General features: G+C 34.9%; 1 protein-coding gene and 1 long non-coding RNA gene across 2 annotated transcripts; one reads left to right on the forward strand and one right to left on the reverse strand.

Annotated features, from left to right (window-relative positions):
- Positions 1 to 486: 486 nt before the first annotated feature.
- LOC103443601 (coniferyl alcohol acyltransferase) lies at positions 487 to 2,667 on the reverse strand. The gene is made up of 2 exons (XM_008382476.4): positions 2,224 to 2,667; positions 487 to 1,618 (listed from the first exon to the last, which is right to left on the reverse strand). The coding sequence occupies exons 1-2, from the start codon at positions 2,629 to 2,631 to the stop codon at positions 650 to 652; spliced, it is 1,377 nt and encodes a 458-aa protein (XP_008380698.2). The 5' UTR covers positions 2,632 to 2,667; the 3' UTR covers positions 487 to 649.
- A 5,102-nt stretch (positions 2,668 to 7,769) lies between these two features.
- On the forward strand, positions 7,770 to 9,967 carry LOC114826988 (uncharacterized). Its single transcript, XR_003776132.2, has 4 exons — positions 7,770 to 8,011; positions 9,037 to 9,115; positions 9,205 to 9,287; positions 9,736 to 9,967. It is a non-coding gene; the product is annotated as an uncharacterized lncRNA (long non-coding RNA).
- The last annotated feature ends 2,278 nt before the right edge of the window (positions 9,968 to 12,245 follow it).

Genomic DNA, 12,245 nt, shown 5'->3' on the forward strand with positions numbered 1-12,245 from the left:
CCATTTTGGGTAAAAACAATAATATATAGTCTGAGATTGAAGGCAAAGATTGAAGGGATTTCTCAAAAATCCCCTGTCCATAAAAGTGGCTTGCAATAATATCCAAAGAATAATATGGACAAAAGTTGAGGAAACTTTTACATAAGGATTAATTAAACGTATGATTGGAAGAATGTGAGAGAAAGATGTACCATGATTGAATAATAAAAAGATTGGAATAATTTTTGGGACATGATAAAATATTAGATCTCTTCTAGAGAGAAATGTTTTTATGTGTATCGGAAACACTATCACTCAATATTAGCATTTTACTTATAGTAGTTTGAGTAGAATAATAACGCCATGAAAACTTGTTTTTGGATATGACCAATAATTACTTATACAAAACAACAAGGCATTTTCTCACTAAATGGGGTCGGCTATATAAATCCTATAACGACGGATAATTGCTTATACTCATCTATAATTTAGAAGTAATATCAACCATAGATGACTAATATTAATATTAACCATATATATCCAAGCAAACCAAAAGTCTCTTGCATGATTTTGATACAAAGAAGATACAATATATTGCAGCAAGAGCTAAATTACTGGTAAGGAATAATGAAATAGCTAGGCAACACTACTTGATTATATCTAAATTTACCTAATTAAGATAATCAAAAGTCAAGGGCCTTAACACATGAGCAGCCTCTTTCTCCATCAACTCCATCTGCCCTTTCATCATGTGCATGTACACAATCCAGTCACCATTACCAACTGGACTTGGCATTGGCATAACATACCCAGCACTGCCTCCCCACGGGAAATGGTACGACCCGAAAACAGGCGAGCCCCACCCGAAATCCACCTTGGAGCTGGGGAACCGTTGGCCGGACGACACAACAAATGCTGGCCCCTCATTGCTCCCACTGTAGTATATTTTGGCCAAGCCTGGCACTGGTCTATGAGATTCAACCCAATCTATCAACCCCAAAAAATGTTCCTTGGTCACAGCACATTCCAAAAAATCATGGACTTCCTCAGCTACCCAACTCAGTGGCTTCTCTGTTAGGTCTTCAATATTTTCCCCACCAAATGGAATAGACAGCACATTTCCAAAGTATGCAGCCATTAGAGTTGCATGGTCGTTTTGGTAATTTCCCTCACTTAATCTTGCCCGTCCATCAACAACAATGCCCATTTTACATAATTTTTGGGCACGATCATTACTAGTGTCACTTTTTGCTACCATTTTCCACAAGAATGCACAGAAGGACTCGAGCTTGGTCCTTTTGTAGCCATTGGAGGTAGCTAGGGCTTGGAGATTTTCAAGCTGCTCGGATGTGATATAGTATATGCGGCTGATGAGATGGTCATGATCATCAGTAGTACGGCCTTTACTGGGAGGCGGCAACGCCGTGACGGGCACGTACATGTCGTTTAGGGAGGGGTCGATGTGACCAGGACGACGAGGGTTAAGCAAAGAACGACGAAGAGTTGGTTGGATAGTGAGGGATTTGGACTGAGCCATCTCAGCCCATGAGACCAGAAACATGTTGGTTGAGTAGGCATCTGCAATGCGATGATCAAACGTGCATGCCACCACCACACCACCACAGTTGAGCTCAGTTACCTGTAATTTAATTTGTTTCCATAATGTTAGGAATTTCTTTTTTAAATAAAAAATATATAATTATTTTTAACTGAAAAAATGTGGGGGGGGGGGGTGGTTCAATTCTCGGAGTATTTTATAACCCGAAGCACCATAGAGTTTTTTACGGTAAGTAATTTGAAAAAGAAGTCGTGGTATTCACACACATTTTTTACTTTCCACACACTTTTGTTAACTTTTGTCTATTAATTTTCTTCAATTCATTTGATTCGACGGTCGAAAACTGAAAGAGGTATGTGAGAGGTAAAAATAAGTGTGTTGATCACACCACTTTCAAAAAAAAAATTGTCCTTCTCGCATGGTGTTGGAAATATTTTTTCAAAGCGAATCATCCGTATTTAGTGGGAAAAGGCTTTGTTGTTGTTGTTGTTGAATCATCCGTACTTAGGAAAAAAGAAAAACTTGGTGAGTGGATTCAAGTGACAGGTACTGTTCCTTTGAAATATGTTACGTGTTAAAAGTTCATATTCATAATTACATTCCGTAATACATGCACAATTCAACTACACAGTAGAAACGTTCGAAACATGTAACAGGAAATGACATGATAGTAGCTAGGTACAAACCTGGACAGCCAAGACACCATGCTTCTTCTTGGGCACCAGCTTCCCCTCAACGCTCTGATCAGGGTCATAAAAGTTGAGCTCCTTAAGCTCAATATCTGCAAACGCTTCAGTGAAATCAACGCCACGGTTGTGGCATAGAATCTCAGGCTCCCCGTCAGAGTTCGGCACCACCTCACCAGAGAAGGCGTAGAAAGTCACAAGAGCTTGCGCCATGGCCTTCTTCAGAACCCCAACCATGGACCCAAAGCTCATGCTTTGCTTATTTTTGTAGCAAAAGAAAACTCCCACGTCCAAAGGTGGCAAAAGCAAGTCAAGGTTGGAGAGTGGTAGCCAATACTCTTGCAGTGGCAAGGCAGCTGCCACCACTTCTTGGTTGCTCATCGTCACCTTGAACTCTCCTCTCCCCATGTTTGTAAGTGATTATTTAACTGCTATATGGTTTAGTTTTTTAGAGGAAAAGACGAGAAGAGGACTGAATTTATAAGGAGTTGGAGAGTGAAGTGACGTTACCGATAGGATATTAAGGGGAGTTGGAGAGTGAAGTGACGTTATAACCGATAGAATATTAAGGGGAAGTAGAGAAATTTTTAGTTGTGACGGAAACACGGATGGTACATCATGTGTTTCTATATAAGTGGTGGAAATTTTTAATTTTTAAGTTATTAATCTTTTAATACATATATCTCACTATTTATATAAAGACACGTGATGTACTATCTCGTGTGACAATCACATTGAAAAATCTTATTGAAAGGAGGAAAAGGAAGAGCTAGCAGGTAGCCAAGCCAAGCCAACAACCCTCCACATGTTTTCTTACTTTTCTTAGGGGTAGTATAAAGACAAAAAAAAAACCCTGAAATACGTGGAATATTTTGGAGTGATGTATGTGGCGTAAATGGTTCAAATTTCAGATAGGAGTCCAACATCTACTACTAGAAAATATCATTTTGCCAACAAATATAAAGCCAACAAAAATTCACAAAAGATTTCCCCGGCGGCCCGACGAAAAGTTTAATTTGTCGGCTTCAAACATCTAAACCTACGCCTACCAAAATTTTGTTGGCCGAGAACATTCAAGCCGACGAATAAGCTCAAGGTTGGCGAAAACATGCTGGTTTGTTGTCACGAGAGTGACGCAAATTATTAATTCCTTCCCGCCCCTTTATTTTTTGTCCTTTCGATTTTCCCGTTTAATTTTTTCGTCATCGAAAGAATTTTCCCCTTAAATTTAGATACAACTAGGTATAATGCGCGCGTTGTCGCGGGTTTAAAAACAGTGTAACAAAATATTAATACCATTGATAACAAAAATATTAGAAACACTATAGAGATAAACAGTTAAATATGGACAACTTCATTGGTAAATATTACATCCATTTGTCATAGTTTAGTAGCTATAGCTATCATTCTACTGAAACCAGCACTTGGATACAAAAAATTACAAAATGCTGGTCTATGTACATGCAAAAAATATTACATTCATCTAACAGTCTGGTAGTTGTAGTTGTTTTTAACCAGAACCAGCAATGATATACAAAATATTAAGAAGTGCTGGTGTATGAACATGCAAAAATATTGATAAGTTTTGAGTAAAAAGAGTTATTTGCATGCCATAAAACATCCGGAAGAATTTTTACATATGCTGATGAACCATACTGTATATTTTTTAGGGCACCAGATGAAGTTTTGTTTCTACACTGTCAAAACAACCTAGTTGCAGAAAAGAAAACAAACTATATTTAAATAACTCGTTTGGTAACTGTTGTTGGTCAACTAATCTTTGATTCAGTACTAAGTGTTTACATGGCACACCAAAAAGCTTTTCACCAGATTTTCCAATTATGAGAGCATTGATTTCATTGGTGTGATACTCAAGAACCAAATTGACTTTATACCTAGATTAAAAAAAAACAAACTGCTTGAGGGAAAATAATCTTGAATTCAACTTATACAAATAAAAATAAAACAGAAGAAAGCATTGATAAAACCAGAAAGATCAGTCTTTGTTTTGTTTAACTTAAATCTACAACGAAATTCATGGTTATTAAGTTTATTAATAGTTTGGATTTATGATAGCCATATTAATGTGTGAGAAAAGTAGAGTATATGTGAAGACCATGGCATAACCAATACTGGAACAATTTGACCAAGTGTAAACGAAAAGAAGCAGATTGTAGTCACTAAGTAATGAAGATAACATGATCAAAAGTGCAAAAGCTATACCAATTTTGTACAAAAAGGGTAAATCTGTGCTGCAATGAGTATGTTTTGAACAATGATTTAATTGTTGAACACATAGTATTTGAAAGTTATTTAAATAACGTGAAAGCAGGAAAGGTTAGAATTTTTTGTTTAACATCACAAAATTTAAGCTAAGTATCACTCTAACAAAGTTTTGGATAACAGCTGTAGAAAAACAGCGAGAAAAATAATCAATGAGGGTAAGGATATCTGACCTGATTTCATTCTTGATAAATGTATTCAAACCATGTGCATACAAATATGAGAAAAAATGTGAAAAAAAAACAGATTTGGTAAATGTTAGATTATATAAAGAATGAATAAAAGATAAGGATAACAAATATTTAAAGCAATTTATGACAAAGTTTGAGGAATGCATGTTAAACATTACCAAGGAGTAGGAATTTGGTTTGGATGCTTTTGGCAAATCAGCTGTCTAGTTGTCAAGTCTTTATGCATTTGTCATAGTTGGCATTCGCACTATACCATGATTGATAACGTGTGTCAAAACACTTGATACACGCTTTACAGAAAAACGTATCATTCTGCAAAACAGTTTGTAATAGTTTTGTATAAGAATACTAATTATGTATACTAAATATGTAATCATATGTTTTTAAGATGAGTTAAAAACATGTAATTAGGTTTTATACCTTGTGTAAATCAGGATCTAGAAAAGCGACTTCATCAATTGTGAACATCTTGGCTGTGCGTAAAATTTCAGCCTCATTTACTTGTCTGGAGGAGGGAGCCAATATTTTCTCAGGCTCGTTACAATTTGCAAACCTGTATGATTGAAAATGTAAAACTGTTTGAATAATTTTATGAAACTAATATTTCTTTTGCTTTTACAACAGAGAAAAGAGTTTAATTGTGTTTAAAGCTATAGAAATACTTACACCGACTTGTATGCATTAACTTCTGGAATGTCCGAATCAAAACGGAAAAGTGAGCAACCAGTATTGTTCATCACAAAGTGTGAAGTTCACCTAAAAATATTTAATTCGTATGTTTACTTGCAATCTAAATAAACTACAGGATACACAATTAAATAATGATGTAAAATTAATGACAAAATATATATCAATGTGTTATGATTATCTGTATACATTTAGGATTCATTATTGAATATATTACAAAGAATGATAAACAAAAATATTAATTGGCTAGTCAATCATTCTTGTTATAATTCTTCATCAAAATAATAAAACAATATTTTCTCACCATCTAATCAAGCAAAATGCAGTGTAAAGATGTGTATTTTTGAGTAGTTCCGGGAATTGTTGATTTTCATATTCTAAAACCGCGAGCTTTGATTTTCTCAGCCTTTATATACGGCCATAACTCAAAGATGGGAGTCATCTCCGTGTCTTCCATTAAATCTCTGCTTAAACCAAACATAACTTGTATGAGTTAAAAAATTATGACATCCCACATCATCCAGGGGAGTGATCCTTAAATGTATATTCTCATCCCTACCTAGCACGAGGCCTTTTGGGAGCTTACTGGCTTCGGGTTCCGTAGGAACTCCGAAGTTAAGCGAGAAGGAGGCCAGAGCACTCCAGGATGGGTGACCCACTGAGAAGTTGCTCGTGAGTTCCCAAAAACAAAACCGTGAGGGCGTGATCGGGGCCCAAAACGGACAATATCGTGCTACGGTGGTGGAGCGGGCCTGGGAAGTGAGCCGCCCCGGGCTGGGATGTGACAAAAATTGTTATCGCCAAGTCTTAAAATAAATGATTAAATAAGTAAAAATATTAATTTCTCAGATATCAGTTATATAACAATACTATCTTGTGTAAGTAATGTAGATAAATAAGGAAAGATAAGCTAACTTAAATCAAAATTTGATAACTATGCAGGAGTAAAGACTTAAACAAAATATTGATTAAGAAAAATTAAATGACTTATGAAAGTTCAAAAAGACACAGAAAAAAAAAATTGAATAGCCGTCATTGGTTCAAAGAATATAACTGAGCTCATACTATTATCCAACTACAGTTATCCATATCATAAATTGGGGGAGAAACAATATTTAGAAATCATTCAAATCAAGAAATACCCAATAACCCAAATTAAATTTTAATCAAACAAATGAAAACATACCAGCCAAATCAACAAAACCATTAAACACTTCACTCAAAAATCAATTAAGACTTAAACTTGAGATTTTCATCAGAGAGTAAGTGTACCTAAAGCTGTATTCTTTATAGTTGCTAGAGCGCAGGACGACAATCACCGCTTCCTGAAAATAAAAAAGAACTAAATCAAACGACACAACCCAAAAAAAAAATTAAAAATGCATGCTAAAAAAGAAGGGAAAAATAACCAGTAAGAACTAGTAAGACCTTAGAGGTTTTAAACAAAAGGAATCTGGAGCAGTGCAAAACTTCTCAGCCACCTAAAATTTAATCAAATTGCTATATCAGAACCATCATAAACATAAGAGGCAACCAAATTGATATAAACATAAGAGACAACCACATTGGTATATCAAAATAAAACGCAGCTTATAATTTGGAGAACCTAAAATTTAATCGAACTGCTATATCAGAATGAGAACCATCATAAACATAAGAGCCAACCAAATTGATATATGAGAATAAAAGATAGCTTATAATTTGGAGAACCTAAAATTTAATCCAATTAAAACATGACAAATGAACAGATAAAGATGCTCCCAAATTTTTCGATCACAAATGGACCAAACAACTGATGACAACTCTAAGATTAACTACGCAACAAACTAAACCTCACCCTCGACTGAAAACAAACGGTGCACCAGCCATGTTACCGTCTTCTTTGTACAAACAAAACCTGCAAAACCAATCATAAACCTAAAAATAAAAACAAATTATATACCATAAGCTTGAAAAACGCTGAGAAAGGAAATTCCAGAAAGAGAAAACAGATGGAAGGCAAAGACTCTTCAATTTAAAAAAAAAAAAAAAAAAAAAAACAACAACAACAACAACAACATATCGTGTAGACAAATTACTGGGTTCAAAAGCCCGTAATTAGCAAAACCAAACAAAACCCCAAAATGATTTCAAAAAAAAAAAAATTAAAAGAAAACATTCCACCCCGTTTATATCTTGCACCCCTTCTATAATTGTTTCCATCTGAGACCACATAAAAACCTCCAAATTCAATTTAACCACCCATGAAAATCCATAAGAGAAACTGGGTTTAAAAATTCACCCAAATAAAGATTTAACTTTTGTATTCTTTCCAATCTATCAAAATCAAACTTTTCAGTTTCAAACAAAAGAAAAATAAAAAGTCGAAAACCCTTACATTGATACGGTGTTGAGTGAGGAAACAAAGAGCTGAAAAGGACACAAAGCGAGATTTGAAAGGGACGACCGAAGGCGAGAATGGAAAGAGGAAAAGGAAAACGCACAGCTTTCTGTCAACATTGTTTTTTTTTTTCTAGGCGTCGCCGTCGCTTCATCTACTCACCGTTGCTGTTGCCGTTGCCGTCGAAGGGCCCCTGCTATTCTAGCTTAGAAATCTCCAATACGCAGTGTTTCTCTTAAACGTTTGGGTAATGTTTTCAACCCTATCTATTCTAATTTTTCCCTTAACTCTCTATTTAATCTCAATTTTATGGTTCCTTCCTTAGACTGTTTTCCACTGTAATTTTGAGGGGTTTTAGGCAATGATTTGATTGAGGATCCTTAGTTAGGGTTTGTAGTTTATCTTTCTGGGTTTCCTGGGGATTGAGGATGCTTAATCCATGTTCTGGAAATTACTTTTAACTTCAATTTCTGGGAAACTTCAATCAATCTGCAGTAATAATTTTATAGTTAAAATTGATTGTGAGTCTTTGCAGCATAATAATCAATTCCTCTGTGTAATCATTTGAAATTCGGTCATGGTACTTGTGAGATTGTCATTTTCTGTATATTTTACTATTTCAGTTAATAAACTGTTTTTTTATTTTAATTCCAAGCTTGACTTTGAAACTGAATTAGCAAGAAAAATGGTCTCAAAATGTTAAGAGCAATGAAATTGCGTTGATGGGGTGGTGTGAGTAATGGCAACCATATACTTGATAACAGCTTCTTACATTTACAAGTGCCTTGTGATGGTGAATTCTGATTTTAAAGTATGTTGTAGTTTGTGTTCTTGTTTGTGCTGGCCATTTGATCTAAAACTGGGATTGCTACTTTTTTGGTTTCTGAATTCTTAACCAATTTGAGCAGGCTGTAATGTCATGCCTATTCAAAAGTGAACAAAGGTAAGGTTGTGATTTTATTATCAATTTAAAAAATGTGGTTTAGTATTGTTTTGGCACTTTGGTGAAATGAGTTTGTTTGTACCTAACTGCAAACCTTTTAATTGTTTTCTCATGATTTAATAGTTGACTGAGTATCCATTACAAACTTTAATCATTTTTTTTTTTTTTTTGCAACATGTGTTCATGTGGCTAAAATTCTGTGATTAGTTTTCTTCCTTGAAACTTTTGGAATCAGTTTAATTCTATCCGAATATGAATTATTTCTTTATGCAACATAGATACCTTTTGGTTTGTTGGTGAGGCATTATTTACTAAAGGTGGTTTTATAGGAACTGCTTATGAAGAGAATGAAGTAGCAAATTTTTCATACAATTGTCAACCCTAAGGTTGCAGAATGAATCTAAGGATGTAAGTTTCCTTACAAACTTAGTTAGACTTGAAAGTGTTTCTTTCAAAGCTTGCAAGTTTTATTTCTCTTCATTGACAAAAATTCATAGATTGGCAGCTTGTGACATACTAACTTGTAGTAGTAGAGGGAAAGGCCTGTTATCATGGACAAAGAATGTGTTCACTAGTCAAGGTTAATTTCAAACCCCTGAACCCTTAAATGTTATTGTACAATTGTATGTGTCGGTTTGGAGCATGTTGTAACAACTACTACTTTGTGCTGAAAGCCTTTATTCACCATGTAGTCATTCAGTAAATTTATGTTTATTTAACTTCATCACAAATAGCTAAGCCATATACATTTTGTATTTTAAATAGAGTGGATGGTTCACATTTAGGATTGTCAATATGAGCTACAACAGCATGAAAGGATTTATAAGGTTTTGGTGGAATAAGTGAAGATTCATCTCGGTAATTGATGACTAGTAACTTGAAATGATCTTCAAATTATACACATCAGAGATATTATTAATTGTAGATAGTACTTTTCTTAGTATATTGGCAATGTACGTTTGTTGGCTAGGAAGTTGTGTCATATGTGATATAGGAATTAATCTTCTCTGTTGGGTATTTTGTTACAGGTTCTTTGCTCTCAAGTATGATGCAGGTGCAAGATGGTTGTGATTGTGCAGGTGCTAGTGCTAGATGGTTGTGATTATGCATGGGCAAGATGCAAGATGTGTTGTGATGCTACATGGCAACCAATTTTGAGGAATGACAGTAGGATAATTTTATTATGTGACATGCTTTTGTATAATTACTCTAGATGTACGTTCCAAACCTATCAATCAATAAAGTATTATTTCTTAACAATTTTTTGTGTATTGTATTTTGATGTGCATATGTTGTATCTAAGAATTAAAGCATCTTTTTTTTTCATTTTATAAATTAATTGTCTTCCCGACGAAACTAACTTTGCCGACGAAATATCCATGGCGACAAACACATTTTGTTGGCTGAAAAGTATTATTTGTCGGCTTAAAAGGCCTTTATCGATGAAAATATTTGTCGGGAAAGATGTAAATGCTGACAAAAGTTGAACCTTAGCCGACGAAATACCAAAATTCATCGGGAAAGTTCTTGCACGACATGCTTTGCGTGACAAAATAGTTGACGAAAATTTTTGTCGGAAAAGACTCTTTGCTGACAAATTTTGACTTTTGCCGACAAACTAATTTTGTCAGTAAAGCCGAAATTTCTAGTAGCGACCATGCAATAATTTTAGATATAGGATTAGGGATGGGCAACGGTTATGGCAGACGGGTAACCACGGTTATTTATCCATAACCATTTATGTTCATACTCGCATAACCGTTTACCCGTTGGGTAATTGCATAAACGGTATACCCATACCCATTTAACCATAACCATTTACCCATATAACCATAACCGTTTACCCGTTTTTGAACCCTTTTATCCCTTTTTACCCATTTACCCTTTTTCACCCGTCTACATGTTTTTTTTTTAACAATTTGAAAATTACAAAAGAAAATTTTGTCATAATTTTCGTTTTCAAACAATCTGGATAATTGTGTGTATTTTAATTGATTAATTATATTATGTAATTTGTATTAATATATATATATAGCCAGAGCCTACACCATGAACTTGTACTTAGAATTTTAGCATACCCAAAATTTGACACAAAACCAAATGTGAGAGATGGGAAACAGATTGTCCCCAAATAGTCAATCAAATTTTGTAACGCAAAAGCAAGAAATTGATGGTAATCCTGAACTTTGAGAGTCTGATGAGCAAAGAGGGCAGCAAGGAGAGATAGATGAGCGGCGGAGATGAGAGAGAGGGCAGTGAGGAGGGAGAGATGAGTGGGGGAAGGGGCGTTTGAGAGCCTGAGACTCTGCGTCTAGCAGAGAGATTGAAAATTTAGAGTTTTAATTTTTTTTTTTTAATTTTACATATATAAAATTAAATGAGTAAATGGATAGCCATTATAAACGTGGGTAATATTCATAAACGATGGATACCCGTTATAACCGTGAGTAATATCCATAACCGTCCATTTAAATTTTATGGATAAACGGTTATACCCATAACCATTTGTTCATCTAAACGGTTATCCATAACCGTAACCGTGAACTTTAAATAGGCGGATAACCGCGGTTACCCAAACTCATGTGTATTTTGCCCATTCCTATATATGATACTTTTGGTTATTTATAGTGGAAGTACAACGATTTACATTTCTGTCTAGTCCCTTCACGTTACAAATCCACTGCTCCCAAAAGGCAGCCCCACCGGTCCTCAGTGCAAGCTCCAGTCCAACGCCAAAAGCATACTTATGAAAGTCGAAAAATCAAATTGAAAGATTCAAACTTGTATCAATTCCTTGATTAGTATTTTGTGTTTGATGTTGGTAAACTAAAAGAATAACGGAATAATAACTCTATACACTTCGAATAGTTTCTGAACAGAGACAGGTTTGATCATCGGAATAAGTGAATCTATGTTCTAGGTTTGTTTCATTAGTGAACCTGTGTTGTTGGTTCTTAAAACTAGTGTTTACCCAACCCAGCAGGTTCATAATATCAACATATAATGTAGGTTCATTAGCTATAAGTTTAGGTTCATTTTCTTACCCTAAACCCTGAACCTAAGACCTCTCACGTATAAGTTGAATTCGCAACTGCATCATAGTGGGTTGTAGCACCTCTAATCTACTTACACAGTCGATAAACAAAATGTATGAAAGTACCACATGATAAAAAGTGCCACTGGGAAATGAAGGCCCTGAGTTTTGGTGATGGAACTTAATAAAAAACGCATACATTTCTAACCTCATCCAAAAGTCCAAAAACTAAACTTAATAACAAAATAATTAACCAACTATATATGATGTTATTCTTTGTTATGAATTTATAAATGGAGAATGTTTGTACGAAACACTCAATGCATCAATATAATGGGAAGCCTAAGCCTAAGCCTTCTGTTGATGCACAAAATCAGTGAGGACTTTGGTATAACAGAAAGTGTCAAGTTTGTGACCTTCACTAGATTTCTTCGGTCACTAGTGTGGATAAGTATGTAAATGGATAGAGATAGGGAAGCAAACACAAGATGTACGTGGTTCACC

This window comes from Malus domestica, chromosome 09, assembly GCF_042453785.1.
Source record: "Malus domestica chromosome 09, GDT2T_hap1".
NCBI classification, from domain to species: Eukaryota; Viridiplantae; Streptophyta; class Magnoliopsida; order Rosales; family Rosaceae; genus Malus; species Malus domestica.

What these genes read in the sequence shown, in the direction of transcription:
- LOC103443601 (XM_008382476.4), bottom strand. Translation starts at nt 2,631, where the DNA reads ATGGGGAGAGGAGAGTTCAAGGTGACGATGAGCAACCAAGAAGTGGTG. An exon ending in ATGGTGTCTTGGCTGTCCAG is followed by an intron (nt 1,619 to 2,223) that starts GTTTGTACCTAG and finishes ATTAAATTACAG; the next exon opens with GTAACTGAGCTCAACTGTGG.